Source organism: Olea europaea, chromosome 16 (assembly GCF_002742605.1).
Source record: "Olea europaea var. sylvestris chromosome 16, O_europaea_v1, whole genome shotgun sequence".
NCBI lineage: Eukaryota > Viridiplantae > Streptophyta > Magnoliopsida > Lamiales > Oleaceae > Olea > Olea europaea.
In genome coordinates this window covers 11,452,334-11,473,000 of record NC_036252.1, presented here as the reverse complement: position 1 = coordinate 11,473,000, position 20,667 = coordinate 11,452,334, and the positions used below count along the sequence as shown (strand labels likewise).

The following is a 20,667-nucleotide window of genomic DNA, read 5'->3' as shown; positions in this document are numbered from 1 at the left end:
ATGTAAAAATTTATCAAAATTAAGATTATCAGATGAAAAAGATAATTTGATTGTTAATACCGATGACTCGGATAAATATTGGGCAGCAATATTAAAAACAAATTTAAATGAAATTTGTAGATATTCAAGTGGAACTTTTAATCAAGCAGAAATAAATTAGATCACTCCTGAGAAAGAATTATTAGCAATTAATAGATGAATAAAAAAGTTTTCATTATTTTTATCCAAGAAATTTATTGTTGAAACTGATAATTCTCAAGTTGCAGGATTAGTCAGGAATAAATTACCATCAAAATCTCAATGCAGAAGGCTCCATAGATGACAAGCTTATTTAGTATTTTATAATTTTGATATATTTCATATTAAATGAGTTAATAATTTTCTTGTAGATTTTCTCGATAAAAACATAGAATTTGCTGATGGATAAAGTTAAAGTCATGGAGTTATACCAATCTATCCTACATATACAAAAAATGACAGATTTTCTTAAAGAAAAATCTGAAGATATAAATACTAGAGCAACACAGATCTCAAAGATATTCAACTCAGATATAAAAATATTGTTGAATATCAATACTGAGCATCATGAAAAGGCCATAGAACACAAAAATCAAGTTGATGCTATTGCAGCACAACTAAAAGATATACTATCTGAGACAGATATACCAAAGAGCTCGAAAATGAGTTTTTCGAATCAATGCCAAATAGAGACAGCTGGAAGCAGTAGTAGACCCAGACATGACAATATACCAACTGATAAAAAAACATATTCCATTTTAGTAACACCAACAAAAAAAGTGGTGATACATGGAGATAAAAGAGATTCCAAAACTATCAACATTATAGACCAGGATGATACAATCCCTTTAGATCCAAAAGAAGAAGAGTATACTAAAATAGTCAGAATTGCTTATGAAATAAAAATAAGTGATTCATATGTCATCTCTCCGGGAAATAATGTTTATCCCAAAATAACAGTTATGGAAGGAGGAGACCCTTTGTGTATAAAAATTATGGCAGACTATGGATTTATGGATCTGATATATCCAGGAAAAGATTTGATTGAAATTTCAAATCTTGATGATATATTTATAAAAAAAGTATCAAGATTTGCCAAGGTACGAAGAATATATTTGAAATTTTATTCAATAAGTTCTGAATATGATAGAGTTGTTTACTATCCAGTTGAACACATAATTTTAATTGAATATGTTGCAGCCAATTTTCAAATAAATGTGTGTCAAAGTCATGGATCAGACATAGAAGAACACTTGAAATCAAAGCCATATACAATATTGCTAAAAATTTGTTTGATAAAAAATTCTCATGTTTGTGCCAATATGAAAATTGGATGCTGGTATCAAATGGAAGACATGGAAAATCAGAAATCTTGAAAGACTACATTACAAGATTTGAAATACATCGATTTTCAGGATCTTCTACCACTATAAAATAATCCTACCAGCTAAAAGAATGTACCAACTGCATGTGAAGACATAAGAGATAATGACAATAATAGAGAAATATGCTCTTTGGATAAAAAAAAAAGTTGAAAAAGTATGAGGAGATAAAGAAAAAGGAGGACAATAATGGAGCTCCTTTAATAAAAATCAGATACTGCATGTAAAGATGTAGGTCTAAGGAGGACAATAATAGAAATGCAATTGTGCCTTTGCTGATGTATTGAATGATGTAATAGATCAATAATAGAGTCTCGTATATTTATATAAATAGAGGCATTGTAATAGATGGAAATCATCTGGAAATCTCGAATCGTAATAAATAGCCACTTCTACGCCATCTTGAGTTTGAAAATCAGTTTTTCTGAAAATCCTTGTATACCAAATAGAAATCTTGTAAAAGTTCTGATAGAAATAAAATTCTAATATTTTGATATCAATATTAGTTTCTAAATCTTTGTATGATTAAATGCAGAATATACAATTAAAAGATTAGATAATTTATTAGAAAGAATGTTAGAAAAAAATAAAAGATATTTATTCCCAATTAGAAAATACGGATGCATCTTCTGAAAAATATAATATTTTAAACAATAAATGTGAACAATATGTTACAGATTATTCAAATTTATTAGATCATAGAATGAAATTATATTCAAAAATTCAAAATAGAATATAGGTTGTGATATATGCTGCAATATAAAAAGAATCATTTCATTAAGGGCAATATAGATTTTTTCCTAAAAAGAAATAGTAATAGGTCAAATAGGAAAATTCCCCTCGATTATTTTATACTTAGAGGACCCGTTTGACATAGTTTTTTATTTTGCCATTGCTTCTTATAGAAGAGTTTTTGAAGAAAATTATTTTAATTTTTTTTTGAAAGCTAAAATTTAAAAACACTTCACATTTTGGAAGTACTTTTAAAGGAAATCACATTTAACTTACTTTCTCTGAAAGTTCTTTAAACTACTAAAAACACTTTAACAAAATTAGTCAAATGGATTCAAAAGTAGTTTTTGGATTTCAAAAGCTTATTTTAACTTTTCAAAAGTCATGTCAAATGGATCCTTAATTATTCCCTAAAATGTTTGAAATAATTTCTAAATATATAATAAAGTTAAATTTATAATCATATAATAAAGGAAAAATTGCAGCAACGATCCCTAATATTTTCATTTTTGCAGACTTTACCCTAATTTTCATTTTGTGCTTGCGAAGGCCCCTAACCTTTCATAAATATGCACTCAAGGTCCATCTAGACGGAAACCATCCAAACCATCGTCAGTTGATTGGAAATATTTTTTGAACTATTTGCTACTGCGACAGTTTTATTGGATGTTGATACCTTTTTGGACGATGTTTTTGGACAGTATTTTGGACGATTTTATTGGATGTTGATTCCTTAATTTTTTCCGATCAACTGAAGGTGTTTTGGACGGTTTTCATCCAGATGGACCTCAAGCGTATATTTATGAAATGTTAGGAACCTCCGTTGACACAGAATGAAGATTAAGGTAAAATCTGCAAAAAAAAATGAAAATGTTAGGGACCGCTGCTACAATTTTCCCGATAATAAATAATAAAGAATAGAAGCATGTTTGGCTAACCTCTAATGAAAAAGTATAAGCATAGTTATCATATTCGATCTAAACTTTGACACGATCAAGGTATTAATTAGGGGTGTAAGCGGTCCGATTTTATCGATTTTTGACAAATTTTCAAACCAAACCGTTTAAAACGGTTTGAGAAAAACTCAAACCTAAACCAAACCATTTTAAACGGTTTGAAAAAAACTCAAACCTAAACCTAACGGTTTGGTCCGGTTTTAAACCGCCGGTTTCACCATATATTTTTTGCCCGTCTACTTTTATGTCATTAATTCATTGAATTTAATATATATTTATATCTCACTAGTAATAAATCTAAAACAAACTAAACCCCTGTTTGAATCAAATTTTTGGGACAAAAAAATGAAAATTTGGATTATTATTCTACAAGTCTAGCCGCCTTTGTTAACCTGCTATTTCATGTGTAGGACCCAACCTCCTCTCCAATAGTCAATTTTCTCATTATGATGATATGAAAAATATGGCTCAAACAGAGATTAAATATATCTACTATAAATTTAAATATTAACTAAATCAAAGTGAAATCACAATAAACTAAAACACAGTTTTTTTTTTCATTTTTGTTCACCTTTTTAGGTTAATGACGATAAAATAACGTTACAATACAAGTCTACTAAACTAGATATAAGGTCAAAAAAATAATGATGTCCAACAAGGCCTCGTGATTATTATATCTGAAAAAAAGATATTGATTAAACAAAGAGCATAACCAACTACAATAATAAAGCAATTGTTTATAATATTTAAACATAACAATTACACAAGTTTACGTTTGTATGATGTTACGAAACACATTTAATTTCAAATTCTTACCTTAGTTTGCTTCAAAAAATAATTGATCTGAAACTTTATTTGTAGCAAATATTATCACCGAAGGTCTAGAATCTCTTTGTCTTCGATTTGGTATAATAGACTTCAATTCGACTTTGAAGATGCGTGAAAAATCTGAAAAGAAATGTGTGGTGCCGATGGCTCAAAACCGTGTTGGGTGTCGACTGGAGTTCATCTAAATTTTGAAGAGGAAAAAGTCTTTTGATAGATTATGTTAGTATTAAAATTATTAAATATATATTAGGATTATTGGATGATGATGATGATGATGATAATAATAATAATAATAATAATAATATATATGTATTAGAAAATTAGGAATTGACAAAAATACCCACAAATGACAAAACTATTGAATTTTACATATTTGGATGAATTTTCAAAAAATTTCATTTTTTTATTTTTATATATTTTTTCACCGGTCCGGTTTGGTTTTAAACCGTAATTAAAATTTTCAAACCTAAACCAAACCATTTTGACCGGTTTGGTTTGGGTCAAAACCATTTCGTTGACCGGGTCCACGTGGCACCAAACCGACGGTTTCTAAAATGCGGTTTCGGTTCGGTTTTGCGGTTTTGCGATTTTTGCTTACAGCCCTAGTATTAATTAGATCATCGGGTCATTGGTTAAACCGATGGATCACTGGTTAGACCAATGGATTATTGCTTAGATAATTATTTAAAAACTTTCATTATACAAAACATTTTCTCGAGACAAAATTAAAACTTTTAAGTTATTTGTCATTAGTTATGTTAATATCTATAAATTAATGATATTGTAAACTTGTTTATTATTGTAGTGTCTAATAAAAATATTTTATACATTTAGTTAAATATTAGTTTTTCTATACATAGTATCATATTCATAAAATAATTATATCACATCGTAAAGCTAACAACATGTTTTTAACTTGATTATTCAATTTATATACAACATGGGACTATAATTTTTAAAAATTTTTTTTTTGGAGTAAAATATGAAGTTAAAAAATCCAAGATAATAATATATGAATGTGAAAATATAATTAATGATGCTCTGGTTGTTTAGCCTTAGTTTTTATAGTTTGAGTTCATGGGTTCAATTCTCAGCTTTCCTAATTTAACAAAATAGCTTTTGGGTGACCCGGATAACGGGGCCATCGATAATCCAAAAATTGACAATTCACCTCGATATTGACTGGGTGAAGGACTATCCGATCAACTAAGCTTATTTGATACGTTAACGTTTGAGCTAACTATTTTTAGTCAATTGGGTGGGGTTTGATTGATTTTTATAATTAAGAGAATAACTAATCAATTAAGTTAATTTATTTATCAAACCAGCATGAATGACCTAATTTTACGTAAAAACATTTTTTTTTTGAAAAATAACTCCACTGCCTAATCCCAAAAAGAAAATAAAAATAAAAAAGTTAAATATTTTCAATCATGATGACTGATCTATAAAAAAAAAAAAAAAAAAAAAAAAAAAATAAAAATTTTTAAAAAATAAGAACAAATTTAAAAAAAAAAAAAAAAAAAAAAAAAGAAAGATTAATAAGCTCCTATTTGGCCCTTATTTCTTAAAACTTATTTTTTGCAGATTGATTCACAAAACTAACAATTTTTATTAACTTTCTAACCACACATTTCAGTAACTCTTATCAAAATCTACTAAAAATCTAACGAGGGGCTAAATTTCCAGCCGTGGACTGTTCAATGTTCAACCTTTGATAAATGTTGCAATTGGATCCCCCAACGCAACCCTTTGAAAGCGTGCAAGCAAAACTGTTAATTTTAGCGTCAGAAAGTCAATCCTATATTAAAGACAGTTATACAATTGGGGAGCCACTTTGTTTGCTAGCTAGTAGTTAGTGATGGGCCCTTTAACCCACGAGCTCGGCTCGTGGCTCATGGCGAGCCGAGCTCGTGCTCGTGCTCAGCTCGTTGCTTGGGGGCGAGCTCGGCTCGGCCCACGAGCTCTTTTTTTTTTTTTTTAATTTTTTTAATAATTTTTTTTTTTTGCACATTTTTTCATCTTTTTTTTTTTTTTTTTTAATTTTTTTAATAATTTTTTTTTTTTGCACATTTTTTCATCTTTTTTTTTTTTTTTTTTAATTTTTTTAATAATTTTTTTTTTTTGCACATTTTTTCATCTTTTTTTTTTTTTTTTTTAATTTTTTTAATAATTTTTTTTTTTTGCACATTTTTTCATCTTTTTTTTTTTTTTTTTTAATTTTTCATATTTTTGGACGAGCTCGGCTTGTGGGTTCGTCAAAATGGCTCGTGGGCTCGACGAGCCGAGTAGGCTCGGCTTGTGAAATTGAGTCCCCTGCTCGGCTCAGGCTCGTCATTTGACGAGCTCGAGTCGCCCACGAGTCGGATTTTAACGAGCCGAACGGCCAAGCCGACGAGCCGCTCGGCCCGTTTGGCATCCCTATGGTAGTTAGATGTGGTAGGATCTATGGCCCATGGGATATGAAGACGATATTTTTTGTTCTTCCTTTCCTTTCATTTCCCTTTTCTCTCTTATTTAAATTTAAATTAGGTTATAATTATCTCTCAAAACTTGTTTCTTTTCATTAATATCTCTTTACAGCTTACAAGTCAACGTCAAACTTTAATTTAAAAAGCACATTTCATGGGATCTATGACTAATACCCAATTATTAATTGTCCACCATTCATTTCATCATATTATAATTTTAGTAACTTATAATCCAAACAAATGCTTAGTCCCTATTTGACAGAATTTTTATTTATCTATTTATTTATTTTTTGAAATAATGAGTTTTTGAATAGTAAATTTTGGAAGAATGTGTGATTAAAAAGTAAGGAAAAATTTTGAATTTACGTGAAGAATATTTTTATTGTGAGAATGTGTGGTTAAAAATAAGTATTTGCACAAATTGGCTAATTTAATGTCAAACTAACAATTTTGTCAGGTGGGGACAATACGCATAGATTGAAAGGTTGGGCATCCAAGCGCCACAGTTTGCAATTAGAGACTCAAATGGCATACTCATCAAAGATTGAGGACTTATTGGATTTTCTTGAAAAAACTTTGACTTTCTTTAAATAAAAACTCATTATTTTTCATTTTCAACCACATATTCACGTAATAAGATATAGAAAATACCACTTTGCCAGAAGAAAGTGTTCAGAAACAGTGTCAGAAAGGTATGTGGTGGGAGGTGATTGGATGAAAGAGATAATTGTGTTTTAAACTGTCAAACGATAAAATGTCAAGTAGCATTATGTAAACTTTTATATCAAGTATGATATATATGTAGTATGGTCCGTAAAATATTTTTCCTACTTTTTAACTACAATTTTTACAAAAAAGTTACTATTTAAAACATCATTTCCCTCCAATTTTTCTTTATAATGTCCATCAAATAGGGGCTTTTTCTAAAACTTATTTCATTTAATGCTCATATTTAAATGTGCACCTAGACTCATAAGTTAGGGACTCTGCTGGAAAAAATAATAAACGAGGATGAATTTGTCACAAAATAAGTAGGTTGGGGGACTTTTATAATTTTCCTAAACCTAAGATCAATCTTGTTAAGTGTACATTCTCCTACAATGCTATTTAAAATCGGTCCTCAAATCACTAACCGTAGACGTATGGCTTCCCTGTGGCAATATCTATGCTCTTAATTTTGAACCTATTTGTAGCTGCACAAATTTCTTCCAAAAGCAACGTTAACCTAGGGTTGACAACGGTTCGATTCGGGGTCAGTTCAGTCAAAATCATCACCGAACCATCAATTTTTTAACCATACCATAATTGCATAATAATCACGTAAGTTGGTTCGTTTGACTTGGTTCATATGTCAGTTCAGGTGGTTAATAACCACGAAAATAAATTATTTTTTATAGGGCTAGCCGCCAAATTGTAAAAAAATAAATTTATGAAAAAAAATAAAAAATAAATGAAAATAAAAACACAATACAAGGCCAATTTAACAAACAATATCCCAAATGAAAATATAAATAATATCCCAGTTCCCAAATGCAAAATCCGAATTTAACAAACAATTTCCATATATATTTAATATTTGTGTAGTAAAGTGCAAGGTTACTGGGTTAGGTTAGTTGAATTTAGCAGTTCGATAATGAGCCAGAATTTTGGGATAAACAGAATTATAGAAAGAATAATGAAAAGCTCAATTGTCAATTAATTATTTTTTTAACGGATAATTGGTTCGAGACGGTGCGACGGGTAAATATTATACCTTCCCTTCTCGAACTAGGGTATTAAAATCAAATACAATATTCATCGCCATAGTTCGATTCTTTAAGCTATATTCGATTAAAGCGGCTTTCGATTGACGGTTCGAATTGCCTTACCGATGTCCTGAAACCGTAGTTTGAATTGAACTTCCCGGTGGCTAACAGATTAACGGGGACGCCGTTGTATTAGCGCCGTTCCCACTTTCCAGTGCGCATGTGTGAGAGAGCGACTTTAATTCTCATTTTTTTTGGAATATTTACCGAGAATTGTGCTAAACATAATTTTTAAAGTTATTTTGTAACCTGAAAAGTACTTGATTTTTGGCGTATGTATATAATTTTTACTGTTAAATTGGAGCTACATTTGAACCATGTTTATTGTACAATAATTTTTACAATAAATTTGACAATATGCTACGTGCCGCCACGTTATCATTGGACATTTGAAAACTGCTTTATCTTTTCTATCAAAGCTTTTTTGATATCTACACAGTTATCAAGCATATTGTACAAATCCATTTTACAGATGGCTTATTCCGCTACATTTTATCATCATCAAATCCAGCAGTTATCAATTCGGGCGATTTTTATTTTGTAGTCGTTGACATCTTCAAGAAATTATAACAATTCCAGTTTTGGATTTTCCTTTTTTTCCCCACTTGAATGTACAGAAAATTGAAGACTGGAAGCTTTTGAATTCTGACCATTCAACTGTGAGCCTAACTCCAACTCTCGTTTAACTTCCGTTTTGTGAAAATGACACCAAACGTAAGTTTTCTTTCAATCGCACTGTCATTGCTTTAAAGAACAAATTAATATGCATACATATAAGAGCACGATTGGCTAAGATTACAAGTAGCATTTTTGAGTCTCAAAAATGCTACTTGTAATCTTAGCCAAATATGGTTATAAATGTACTGTAATTGGGTCCCATTAACGTAAATTTTGAAAGCATTCTTACTTGAACTTGAAGCATGATTTGGTCCCCAATAAGCAAAACTATGATGTGAGTTTCTTACTCTGGCAAATGGGATTCAAGCTTCTGCTGAAACTTAAGAGCTTGAGGCAAAAGATTAAGCAAAGTGCTTAATCATAATTCACAACTACCACTAAAAATAATTATTCTTTTATTTCAATCAATATTTGATTGGTTGCATTGTTGAAATCTTTCTATAATTAACCTTTCTGTTTCTGATAAACAATGCAGTTATTACTAGTCGGAGGTACTGGAACTCTGTCTTTCAACAGTCTGTTTAAAAGGCTTCCATTAGTTTCTAGTACTTTAGGGGTTTAGAGGGGATATTTTAGTTACAGGTATATCGTATTTGATGAGATTGGAGTGGATTTGAGGGAGAACAGGATTCCAGAGGGGTGAGAATATGGGGACTGTGGGTGGGGAAGGACTGTTAAATTGGGACAAAAGGCAAGGTATTGGGAATGGAAAAGAAGAGAAGATTTTAGTATTGGTGAGGTTGAGGCCTTTGAGTGAAAAGGAGATTGCAAGGAACGAAGCTGTGGATTGGGAATGCATTAATTCAACCACCATTTTATGCCGGAACAGCCTCCAGGAGCGGTCTGGATTGCCATCCGCTTATACATATGGTAAGGTGGATTTGATCACGTTTCGGTTCCTGAAGTAGAAATTATTGAATCAGCATTTAATTGCTTGCGAGATTAAGTCCTTTTTAGAATGTTAAATAACTCATGTTTTTTTCACCGGTTTCATCAAGAATGTTCATTGCTTTTCCTATGCTTTTGTATAGCTATCATGGTTGGTTAATCAAGTTAAGAGACTTTTGTAGAAGACTAATGCTAATTTGAATCTTAAGTCAATTACCTAAGAAAAATTATCATTGGGAGCACGTAGTTCGTATATAATGCAACTTTTAAAATTTACTTATTGAAGGAAGAATCTCGATGCAAGCAATTTGTTTGTATAAAATCTTCATCGAGGGACTAATATTAAAACATGGTCACTGTGGGCTTTAATTATATCAATGAACCTTATGAATTGATATTGGCCTAAAAATTTATTATCTCTGTCTTTTCTTTGCTTGTTGGCATCTGTCTATAATATATGGTGATAGACCGAGTCTTTAAGGGTGACTGCAGTACAAGGGAAGTTTATTTGGAAGGAATGAACGATGCTGCGCTTTCCGCTGTTGTTGGCATCAACTGTAAGTATGATCTGAACACCAATACCTCATTTTTTCTTTGTCTTTTCAAATAGTAATTTGTTGGCATCAATTATCAAAAACAAACTAACAGTTGGAATTACTTTTAAATTTTTACTTCCAGCAACCATTTTTGCATATGGCCAAACAAGCAGTGGAAAGACATACACTATGAATCGAATCACTCAGTATGCAGTGGCTGATATTTACAGTTACATAGAAAAGGTATCTAAATTCTATATTTGTTGTCAATTTTTGGACATGGATAACAATTTAAGATATTTGTCACTTTTGGCTTTTTTCAGATTGAGTAGTTTTCCTGTTTATAGTCCTAGTTTCGTAAGCTCATCCTTTTTCTCTTACATAGCATGAAGAAAGAGCATTTGTTTTGAAGTTTTCTGCACTGGAAATTTATAACGAAGTTGTTACAGACCTTCTTAGTACAGACAATTCTCCGCTTAGACTGCTTGATGATGCAGAGGTAAGATGTCACTTTCTTAGTATTTCCTTTAAGTGAGGGCATATCTTTATTGAGTTTTCATCCATTAGAGAGGAACTGTAATAGAGAAACTCACTGAGGAAACCCTGACGGATTGGAGTCATCTCAAGGAACTTTTATCCATGTGTGAAGGTAAACAGGGAATTTTGATTGCAATATTTCGTGATTGCGATGTATTAGTCAATTGAAAATATTCTGTCTTGTGATTATGTTTTATGTGCCATTCTCATAGCAAAAAGACAAACTGGAGAGACATCTTTAAATGAAACAAGCTCTAGATCCCATCAAATTCTCAGATTGGTTTGCCCTTCTCCCCTTTACTTTCCTGGTTAAATCTTGTTCCTCCTTGAACTTGTGGACGAACCTCAGATTTCTTTTACATTTGACATATTCAGGCAATTGAAAGTTCTGGTCGTGAGTTTTTAGGGAAGGAAAACTCGACAACCCTTGCTGCTTCTGTGGTAAGGACAAACCAATTTGTCTTTTGAGGATGATGGAACTTATTTCAGTGATATAGATTTGTAAATGAACATATAAAAATCAGATGAAGAATTATTGTGGTGTGCCTGCAGAATTTCGTTGATCTGGCAGGAAGTGAGCGTGCAGCTCAAGCACTATCAGCCGGGCAAAGATTGAAAGAAGGCTGCCACATCAATCGTAGTTTGCTAACTCTGGGGACTGTTATTCGCAAGCTAAGGTTGGTAACATTTGCTCTCTTCCTGCTGCCTGACTGTCTTCTTGAAAATTATCATACGTAAATTATATCAATCTGATAATTATTTTTCACAACCTTTGAAAATTTTTAATTTTTGATAGGGCATAGTTCTTTCAGTTTGTCCATGTAGGATAATTTTCGAATGTATTTTTTCTCTATAGCTTTTCCTTTTCCTCCCCTGTCCACTTAAAGAAAGATTCCATTTTAGTTGGGCATTTTAGTCCAATTAAACATGTGAATATGCTTTCTTCCTCCATGGAGGATGGGGAGGTTTTTACACTCTGTCACTCACTCGCACTCATGGTAGGTAGCTTTGCTTTTTGCTAGAATATTGGAGTGGTATATAATCATGTTGTTCTGCAGTACATATAATTAGTATCCATATAACTAAATGCAGCAAAGAAAGACAGGGACATGTCAATTACAGAGACTCTAAGTTAACACGTATTCTACAACCCGCCTTGGGAGGCAATGCAAGAACTGCCATCATTTGCACCTTGAGTCCTACAAGAAGCCATAACGAGCAATCAAGAAATACCCTTTTGTTTGCCAGCTGTGCAAAGGAAGTGACAACAAATGCTCAGGTCAATGTAGTGATGTCCGATAAAGCCTTGGTGAAACATCTGCAAAAAGAGGTGGCTCATTTGAAGAGCGAGTTAAGAACCCAAGGATCAACTTGTGATCATATTGCATTGCTAAGAAAGAAAGATACGCAGATCGAAAAGGTCATGATTTGTCTCTGAAATCTTTCTGTAATGTATCAGTCCTCTTAACATTTTCAAAAACTTAAAATTCTGGTTTACTTCATTTACAAAATGTACATTTTTTTACACATGCTTATTTGCTCTAAAATTCTGTTTTCTTAAGCTAAGGCGTAGAGATGGAGTCAAATGACTTGAATAAACTAACAGACAGTTCTGGTGATCAACTTTTCGTATATTTGTGTGTTTATGCACTTAAATACTCGTATCAGAGTAACTGAAGTTGTTTAATGATAATTGATATAAGAGATATGAATATTACATTCCTCTACCTTGTTTTTATCACTTCAATCGTGGTAATTGGTTTCGGATAGTAAAAATTGGGCGCAAATTCCGGGGGTCTAATGTCTTTTTAACCAGAAATGCCCACCATATTTATATTGCTGCAATATCAAAGCTTGTGACTAGGAGAATGACATGTTCCTTACCGACTATTATTGAACCATTTTATGTCAGTTTAGGCATCCGACTGCACTGGGACATGTTATTATTTCAACACCTTGCAGTATTAATGTGATTGCTTGGTTTGCCATTTCGCAGTTAGAGAAAGAGGTGAGGGATCTAACCAAGCAACAAGAGCTTTCTCAATCCCGGGTTGAGGATTTGTTGCAAGTTGTTGGAAATGACAAAACTTTATGGAAAATGGTATGCATTCGTCCCTCTCTTCCCCTTGCCTGCAATATCCCTGTGCCAAATCTGTTTCAGCGATGTAGTTTTTGATCAATACATTTTTGCAGGATATTATTACCTGTTCTCCTAAATGGCAAGAAGAGAAAACATATAAAGATGAATGTTCAGTGACAAGCCTGTCGAGTGGAACTGATTGTGCCGGGAGCCTCAACAGAATTCGGTCTTATAGCGGAGACATCAGGAGTGATGGGACATCAGGTGTACTGCTTTCAGAAGATGGTGAGTATCACTCATCGTCTGATGATACTTCCAACCCGAGTCAGGGGAGAGAGGAACTTCCGGTAGGAACTGAAAAAGATTCTGATGATATCTTTAAAGAAGTTCAATGTATTGAGATGGACGAATATGGCCACGACAAAACATATGAATCATTTGGCTTGTCAAACAACGAGAATGAAAAAAGAATGTCAATATTGTTGGAAACTGGAAATGAATATGCTGTGGGTCAGGTGCCATTATCTGCTTTACCTGGACGTGCTTGTGTCATTGAAAATGGTTCCTTCAATGGGACGCTGGAGCAGAAAATGGAAAAGGAGCACAAATCAATTTCTTCTCTAGTCAGCTCCTACTCCGATGAATCGTCTCCAAGGGCCTCGTTTATCAATATGCCAAGTTCTGGAACCTCGAAGTTGACAAGAAGCCAAAGTTTTAGAGGAAAACTGATGACTGGCTCGTCTCACTCTGTGATGGCATATAAAAGTGAATCGATGCCACCCTCTGAGTTGGACAAAAGCTTCCCCGGAGGACCGGAAGGCTTCCAAAGAATGCATTGGAAGCGATTGATATATGGTGAATATGGTGCGAGGCTGTCCAGAAATGATTCACAATCCTCCAGTGGTAGCACTTCCATAGATGAAGTAAAAGCTCAAAACATCGCACATGGAGATGAGGATATTCCTACTCTTGATTCTTTCTTTGCAGGGCTCCAGGACATGGCTGAGCTTCATTATGAAAACCAACTTCACGATCAGGTGACACTCATTCCTAATTCTGAATATATCTGTTTGTGCGATGTTACAGTTCTCCAGTATTTTGTATTTTTCGCTCCCAGTTGATGTTTTCCCCCTCCCATAGTTAGATAGCTGCGTTTGTGGTAAGATAGTAATTTTAAAGAAGAAGAGCCCTTCTTGTGATTCTTAACCTTGTACGTGTTCTTACATCCAGGTTCAGGAGATGGAACTGAAATCTAGAGAGAATGCCAAAGACATTGGGATTGATCCAATGCATGATTCTCTTGGAGCTCCTTCAGATTGGCCTCTGAAGTTTGAGAGGCTGCAAAGATTGATAATTGAATTGTGGCATACTTGTAATATTCCGTTGGTCCACAGGACATATTTCTTCCTCCTCTTTAAAGGTGAGTTCATAGATTTCATTTACATGGAGGTAGAGCACAGGAGACTGTCCTTCCTGGAGGAGACATTCTCTACGGGAAATCCTACTGCACAAGATACTCGCACTCTTACGTTGGCAATAAGGTATCTTCTGACCCCCCTCTTTCTCACAGTATTTCTCTGGTCACTCTATCATGGATTAAACTTTAATCCCTAGCTTCGAGAGCAATAATAAAGGAAGAAAGTAACACGCAAAACTAAAGGCTCAAATTTTAGTGGCTTACCATCAATGTGAAAGTTATGTCCACTTGTAATTGCAGATTTTGACTATAATAAAGGAGATTACAAGGTATTTCATGGACCATTCTGTCTTAACTAACGAAACAGTGGCTCTCCCCAAAATCCTTTATATATGACCGGAAGACTTAATCTGTGTGGACTAAATATAACAAAATTACCCTGCGGTCAAGGGGAACGGTACAATAAAACTTGACACAGTCCAATATACATTTGTCACTTTGTTACAGGAATGCCCTTTTTAGTGTGTGTGACATTTTCAGACATGGAATGAATATATACATAACTTTTACGCCAAGGTATATGACATTCGTCATGGGACTGATTTATAAGACTACATTCATAATGGGACTGACTTGTAAGTTATGTTTCGATTTGTGTAAACATTTTACTAACAATTCGATTAAGTTCTGTTGGCGCAAAAACCTGAAATTTATCACTTATGATCGGCACTTGATATTATTTTCTTGTAGCAACAACATGAAAGCTCTTAGACGCGAGAGGGAGGTGCTGAGAAGGCTTATGTATAAAAGGTATACTCGAGATGAAAGATATCGAATTTATCAGAAATGGGGCATAAATACGAACTCGAAGCAAAGGAGGTTAAAGTTATTACATCGTCTATGGAGTGACACTAAAGATATGGATCACATTGGAGATAGTGCTGCTATTGTTGCAAAGCTGATTGGATTCTCAGATAAAGGGCAAGCCCTTAAGCTGATGTTTGGCCTTAGCTTCATTCCATCATGCAAAAGTCCAAGATCCTTTAGCTGGAAAAAGAGTATGAAATCCCTTCTGTGAGCTTGTAGATAGTTGAGAACTACAGGACTATGTTTGGTCAAGAGAATTAGATAGTACACGACAACAGTAAGGAAGAAAAATAAAGCTAAAATGTTAATTGCTATACTATCTAGTCCTCTCTTTTGTGTACCAAACGTACACTTATGTTGAGTTGTTAGTAGGCTTGTCGAAGAATTATTATTATTATTTTTAAAAGCAATTGTGACGTAGAAATTGTTATCCTCCCCCCCCCCCCTCTCTCTCGAAATTGTTGTGTATTGAGAATTTGACTCTCTCTTGAGAACCACAGCTCGTCAAATAGAAATGAGATCACGATTGTAACCCTCTTATGATATGTTTGGTGAATGGTGATGCAATAGAAGTTCAAAATCTCGTTTTTTATATTGTACATATTTGTGCGATATTATGTACCTAAGTAATTCATGGCAAATAATATTGTTTCTTGTGTGTTAGAATAAATTCTTGTACAAGTCCGAAGTAGAAGAAGAATATGGAAACTAAAAACTTGAACCAATATGATGAAGAAAATATTGAAATGAAGACTTGAAACACGTACATGATATGATTTCCTTAAAGTGGTATTCATCCCTTTCCAGCTGCTTTTGAGATCTACGATAAATAATATCGAGGATATGACAAGCCTTTGAGAATTTAGTACATAACTACGAACTAAAAAAAAAAAAAGCTTCAAATGAACTTTAAACACTTATATAAATTTCTGAAAAATAAACTTTCTTAAGGAGGAATTATGGCAACTATCATGTTATGGGTTAAAAAATAAAACTCCAACCTCACATGTATAATTAAATGGCATCTGTTTTGCGCGGGTTAGTCGCTAACAATTAAAAGGGATCAGACGATTGTGTAAGGGACAAACCTCTTGAGACAAAGTCCCAAAAAGGGATTTTTTTTATTGGCGATGACTTTACAATTGGGAATCGAAAGCAAAATGCCTCCAAGGGGCGCAAGCACACGAGTTACTGAAAAAAGTGTTTAAGTCTAAGCTAAGGAAATTAAAATTATATGTTCTCTGTTTGAGAGTTTTTGATTCGGGCCCTTTGCTCTATGTCTTTTTTCCCTTTTATACTCCATGGATGATCTTTTTTGTGATCAACCGCCTAAAAACTGCTTGATCGTTTTGCAACTGCCCACTTTCCTCATAATGGCCAGCTTGTCATGAAAACTGCCTTCTTTTAACTGCTGTCATTACTCTTCGTCGTTCAACCGTTTTCGATTGAATTCCTTGAATCGTAGAACGTGATATGGCTGCTTTAATAACTGTTTTGATAACTGCACTTCTTGATAACTACAACGCTTTATGTTTGTTAAGACCTTAGGCGACTTGAAGGTTTGGACGAGAATAGAGTAATAGCTCTGGGTGACTGCATGACACTCCATTCGCTCAGATTCTGGGCGACTTGCAAACTTGGGAGATGGCGTTACCGCGTTCTTGGGCCTTCATCTTGAATTGTTTGATTGGGTTTCGTCCTTTGGGCTATCTAACTTGGGGATCCTCTAATTGGGCTTCATTCCTTGTGCCGTTCGATTTGGGCTGAATTTTTTATGTATCAACAATTACCCCCCAATATGACAGAATTAATAATAATTATTAAATTTTGCCATATTCACTTTGTGTTTTCAGCAACATTCAAGATTTCCAAGAAAATCAATCATTGTTTTCTTCCATAACTTGAAAAGGTGCATCGTTTTGCAAACCCTTATAACCCCCCAAACACGCCATTTCACTGCACCACTAAATCACGCCTCAAATTTTTTGCGTCTCTCCCACGATTTACTGTTCATCTTTTGCTTTCCTGCTACGTAACCCTGAAAAACTTCGTTCCATCTCAAATGGCTACTTCACAATCTCAAGTTGGCGACTCCTTTAGTTTTGATGACTTTCAGAAACTTCTGAGTCGTCCATACATAACTCCAAGTTTTCTCGCGCCCGCCGATGTTGAACGCAATGAGTTCTACTTAGGTCCTTTCTTCAACAATGCGGAGGCAGTTGAACAGGCGGCGGTGGGTCAGCTGTTTCCTTGTACTCAAGGCCCTCCATTTCTAAACTCTCTGCCGCTGGGGCCACTTCGCAAAAGAGGTATTCTCACTTGGCCTAAATCTGATGTAGCTTTCCGTAGGTAGCATGCTCGTCTTGTGGGTCATGGTCCTACTAAGACACTTTTTGATAACGCTAGGATTTCTGATTTGTTAGAAATCTCTATTCGCCCCCCTACTTTTGATTCAACACTTTTTTCGATTGCTTTGAGTTTTTGATCTTCCGAGTATAATACCTTTATTTTTCCTCTTGGCCCCATGTCTATTACTTTAAGGGATGTTGGGGTCCTAGTGAATCTACCACCTTTGGGCGATACCATTTTTCCCGGTATCTTGGTTTCTGGTGGCGCCCCAAAGTTTGGTAAAAACTACACCGAATCTTATTCAAGCCTGCAAACCCTTCACAATCATTCGAGCGCTGAGCCTTCCCATACTGAGCGAGTGGCCTTTCTTCTAGTTTGGCTTTGTAAATATGTTTTGTGTGTGCCAAGCATAAAGCCCTCCCTGAGTTATTTACCCATAGCGCACGAATTGGCGCGTGGCAGGCCTTTAAATTTATGTTCTTTCTTTTTGGCTGCCCTTTATAGAGGCATGGCCTCTCTTCAAACTCAATTGAAGAATGGTGCATCTCCCACTGGCAGTGGACCTCTTTGGTTCACTCAACTGTGGTTGAGATCCTATTTTTCATTGCTTGGTGCTCCATCAATTTCTCGCTCCTTTGCTAGCTGTTATGGGCTAGCCATGGAGCCCTTGGCCCCTGTAAATATGTCCAGAAATGACATTTTTTCATTTTTTTATTCTTTGGATTCAATCTCTTCCTTTTTTCCTTTTCCTCCTTTTTTGACTCCAAACTATGTACATCCCTCCTCCACTATAGACAGCGTGAGCACCTCCCTGCTTATTTGGATCCAATTTTTAACCGGGAAGGAGCTATTTCATGATATTTTAACTGGGACCAATGCCAAGGCAGGGGTAGAAATTTATGCTCCCCAATTTTTTGCTCGCCAGCTTGGTTTCGGCCAAACTTGGCCTGTTCCTCCTTGTTATTCAAGGAACTTAATTGACCGTTTTCATACTATTAATAAGGTGGAGGCAGAGGCTATAAATGCTCGCAATCTTCTTTTAACTAGCTATTTTTCATTAGCCCCTTCAATTCTAGCCACGCCATTCACCCTCTTTTTGAACAGCTCTGGCCGTCAGTGAAGCGCAGATTATTTGCGACTGATGCTAATCGTGCCTTTCATTCACTAGACCAGCCGAGCATTTCTTCCCCTCCTCCTGTTTTAGTCACTCCTTTGTCCATTCGGAGTCCTTCTCCTTCTCGTCGCGCTAAACAGTCTGCTCGTCCATCTTCTTCTCTCCCTGCCAAGCCTACTACAGCCAAGAGTGCCCCAAGCCGCAAACGGCCAGCCTCAACATCTCCCATTCTGGAGGATGATGTTGATGATGATGATGATACCCCTCTTATCGTCAGGAGGAAGGTAATTAAATTGGTTTACTCACAAGCATACTTTTCCATATTTGAAACTTTTCTGTGTGCTGATGATTTTTTGAAACTTTTCTGTGTGCTGATGATTTTTTGGACTTCTCAGAAAAGTTCAGCCTCTCATTCAAAGGCTTTGGCATCAACAGCTCCTGCTCCATCATCCTCCGCTGAGGCTGCTTCATCCAAACTAGTTGATAAGGGGACTATGCTTAAAGAGATATTTTCAGTCCCAAAATCCTCATCACAACCCATGGATGAGCTACCTTCTTCCTAGGGCGTCAACCCCCCAAACATTGAAGCAGAAGGTAATTCAGTTTTTTGATGCCTTACCTTTGCTTTTGTTATTGGTTTCTGATTTGTTGCTTTTGATTTTTGCAGATACTCCTATGAGTCTGCCCGTTGTGGCAACATCTTCTCGCTCAGACAAGGGGAAGTCCTCACGAATGGAGGAGTCATTGGTGGCAGACTTGGCTGAGGACATGCCATCTTCCACGATTGTTGATGAGGTAATCTTTGCTTCACTTTTATTTTTATCTTGTTCGTTGTAGTGAGAATCTTTAATATTGGAAATTTTCTTTGCAGGATGCTGAAAAGATAGTGCGTTCTATCCAAAACTTGTTCGCTTCCTGGGGGCAAGTCAAGACGTCTTGCCCTACTCCATCTGATCGTCCTGCTGCTTCTTCAGAGGAAGATTTGAAGTTCCTCAAGCAGTTGATATTTGAGTACGTGTCCTTCATGGATATGGACATTGGTAGGGCTAGTGCTGCCAGACACAAGGATAAACTTGAGCATTTGAATGTGAATTTGGAGCAAGCACTGACGCTTCCGTCGCTCAATCTTTCTGCCGATTTTAAAGCGACGTTGAAGGTTATCCACTTTGAGGTCCTTTCTTTGCTGGCCAAGAATGCTGAACTAAAGGCCAAAAGTACTCAATATCTTTGAGCCGTATCTGAGAAAGAGTCTTTGCGTATGGAGATCAACAAGGCTGAGGACGAGTTGAAAGAAATCTCTTCCGAAGTCATGATTGAAGACTCTTTGATGGTTAATTTGGCTGCTCAGATGAAGGAACTTCAAGCTAAAATGGACGATTGCAAGGCGAGAATGGCTGCTAAAAAGTGCAACGCCTCCCAGGGAATTGAGCGAACTAAGTCCTTGGTCGAGCAGTACAAGAAGTTGGAAGTTGATGATGATGTCGTGGCCGAATTGAACATCACTTCCTCTCGGCAGAACGAGGATTGGGAAAAACTTAGGGAACGAATTCGTTCAGTATGGGGTGGACTGTAATTAAGACATATGATGCCTTTTTCTTTTATAATTTGATTTTCCCTTTATAACTTTGTTCATCATTAATGAACATATATATTAACTTCTTGTGCATTTATTTGACGTTTGTTTTTTAGTCGTCAATTCTTCAAGTATTTAACTAAAAATCTTGCCCATTTTCTTTTGATATTTTCACAACTTTTCCCAAGACTTTGGGCTATTTAATTCCATTTACTGGGCAGAATGTGGCTGCTCATATTTTGTCTCTTCATCTCCACTCCCCTATAAATGCATGGATGCTTCGCATTTTCTTCCATCTTCATCTTCATTTTCTTCTTCGAAACCAATTTGCTGCCATTGTTTGGCACTCTGACAATCAATTCGATCCGAAACCTTCGTCTTTCTATAAAAATGGATTGTTTAGTCCGCCCATTTTACTATTTGCATTGATGTCACC

The 20,667-nt window shown here is 35.0% G+C and overlaps 1 protein-coding gene across 3 annotated transcripts; it reads left to right on the top strand.

Annotated features, from left to right (window-relative positions):
* The first annotated feature begins 8,634 nt into the window (after positions 1 to 8,634).
* LOC111412096 (kinesin-like protein KIN-7E) lies at positions 8,635 to 15,742 on the top strand. Of its 3 annotated transcripts, XM_023042859.1 has the most exons (14): positions 8,635 to 8,906; positions 9,346 to 9,740; positions 10,226 to 10,315; positions 10,437 to 10,537; positions 10,680 to 10,793; positions 10,862 to 10,943; positions 11,044 to 11,111; positions 11,207 to 11,272; positions 11,384 to 11,508; positions 11,924 to 12,251; positions 12,828 to 12,932; positions 13,025 to 13,948; positions 14,142 to 14,452; positions 15,079 to 15,742. In XM_023042859.1, the coding sequence occupies exons 2-14, from the start codon at positions 9,518 to 9,520 to the stop codon at positions 15,404 to 15,406; spliced, it is 2,865 nt and encodes a 954-aa protein (XP_022898627.1). In that variant the 5' UTR covers positions 8,635 to 8,906; positions 9,346 to 9,517; the 3' UTR covers positions 15,407 to 15,742. The 3 variants fall into 3 exon arrangements, with proteins under 3 accessions (XP_022898627.1, XP_022898628.1, XP_022898629.1); XM_023042860.1 differs by lacking the exon at positions 8,635 to 8,906 and having other exon boundaries at positions 9,186 to 9,740; XM_023042861.1 differs by lacking the exon at positions 8,635 to 8,906 and having other exon boundaries at positions 9,615 to 9,740; positions 10,240 to 10,315.
* The last annotated feature ends 4,925 nt before the right edge of the window (positions 15,743 to 20,667 follow it).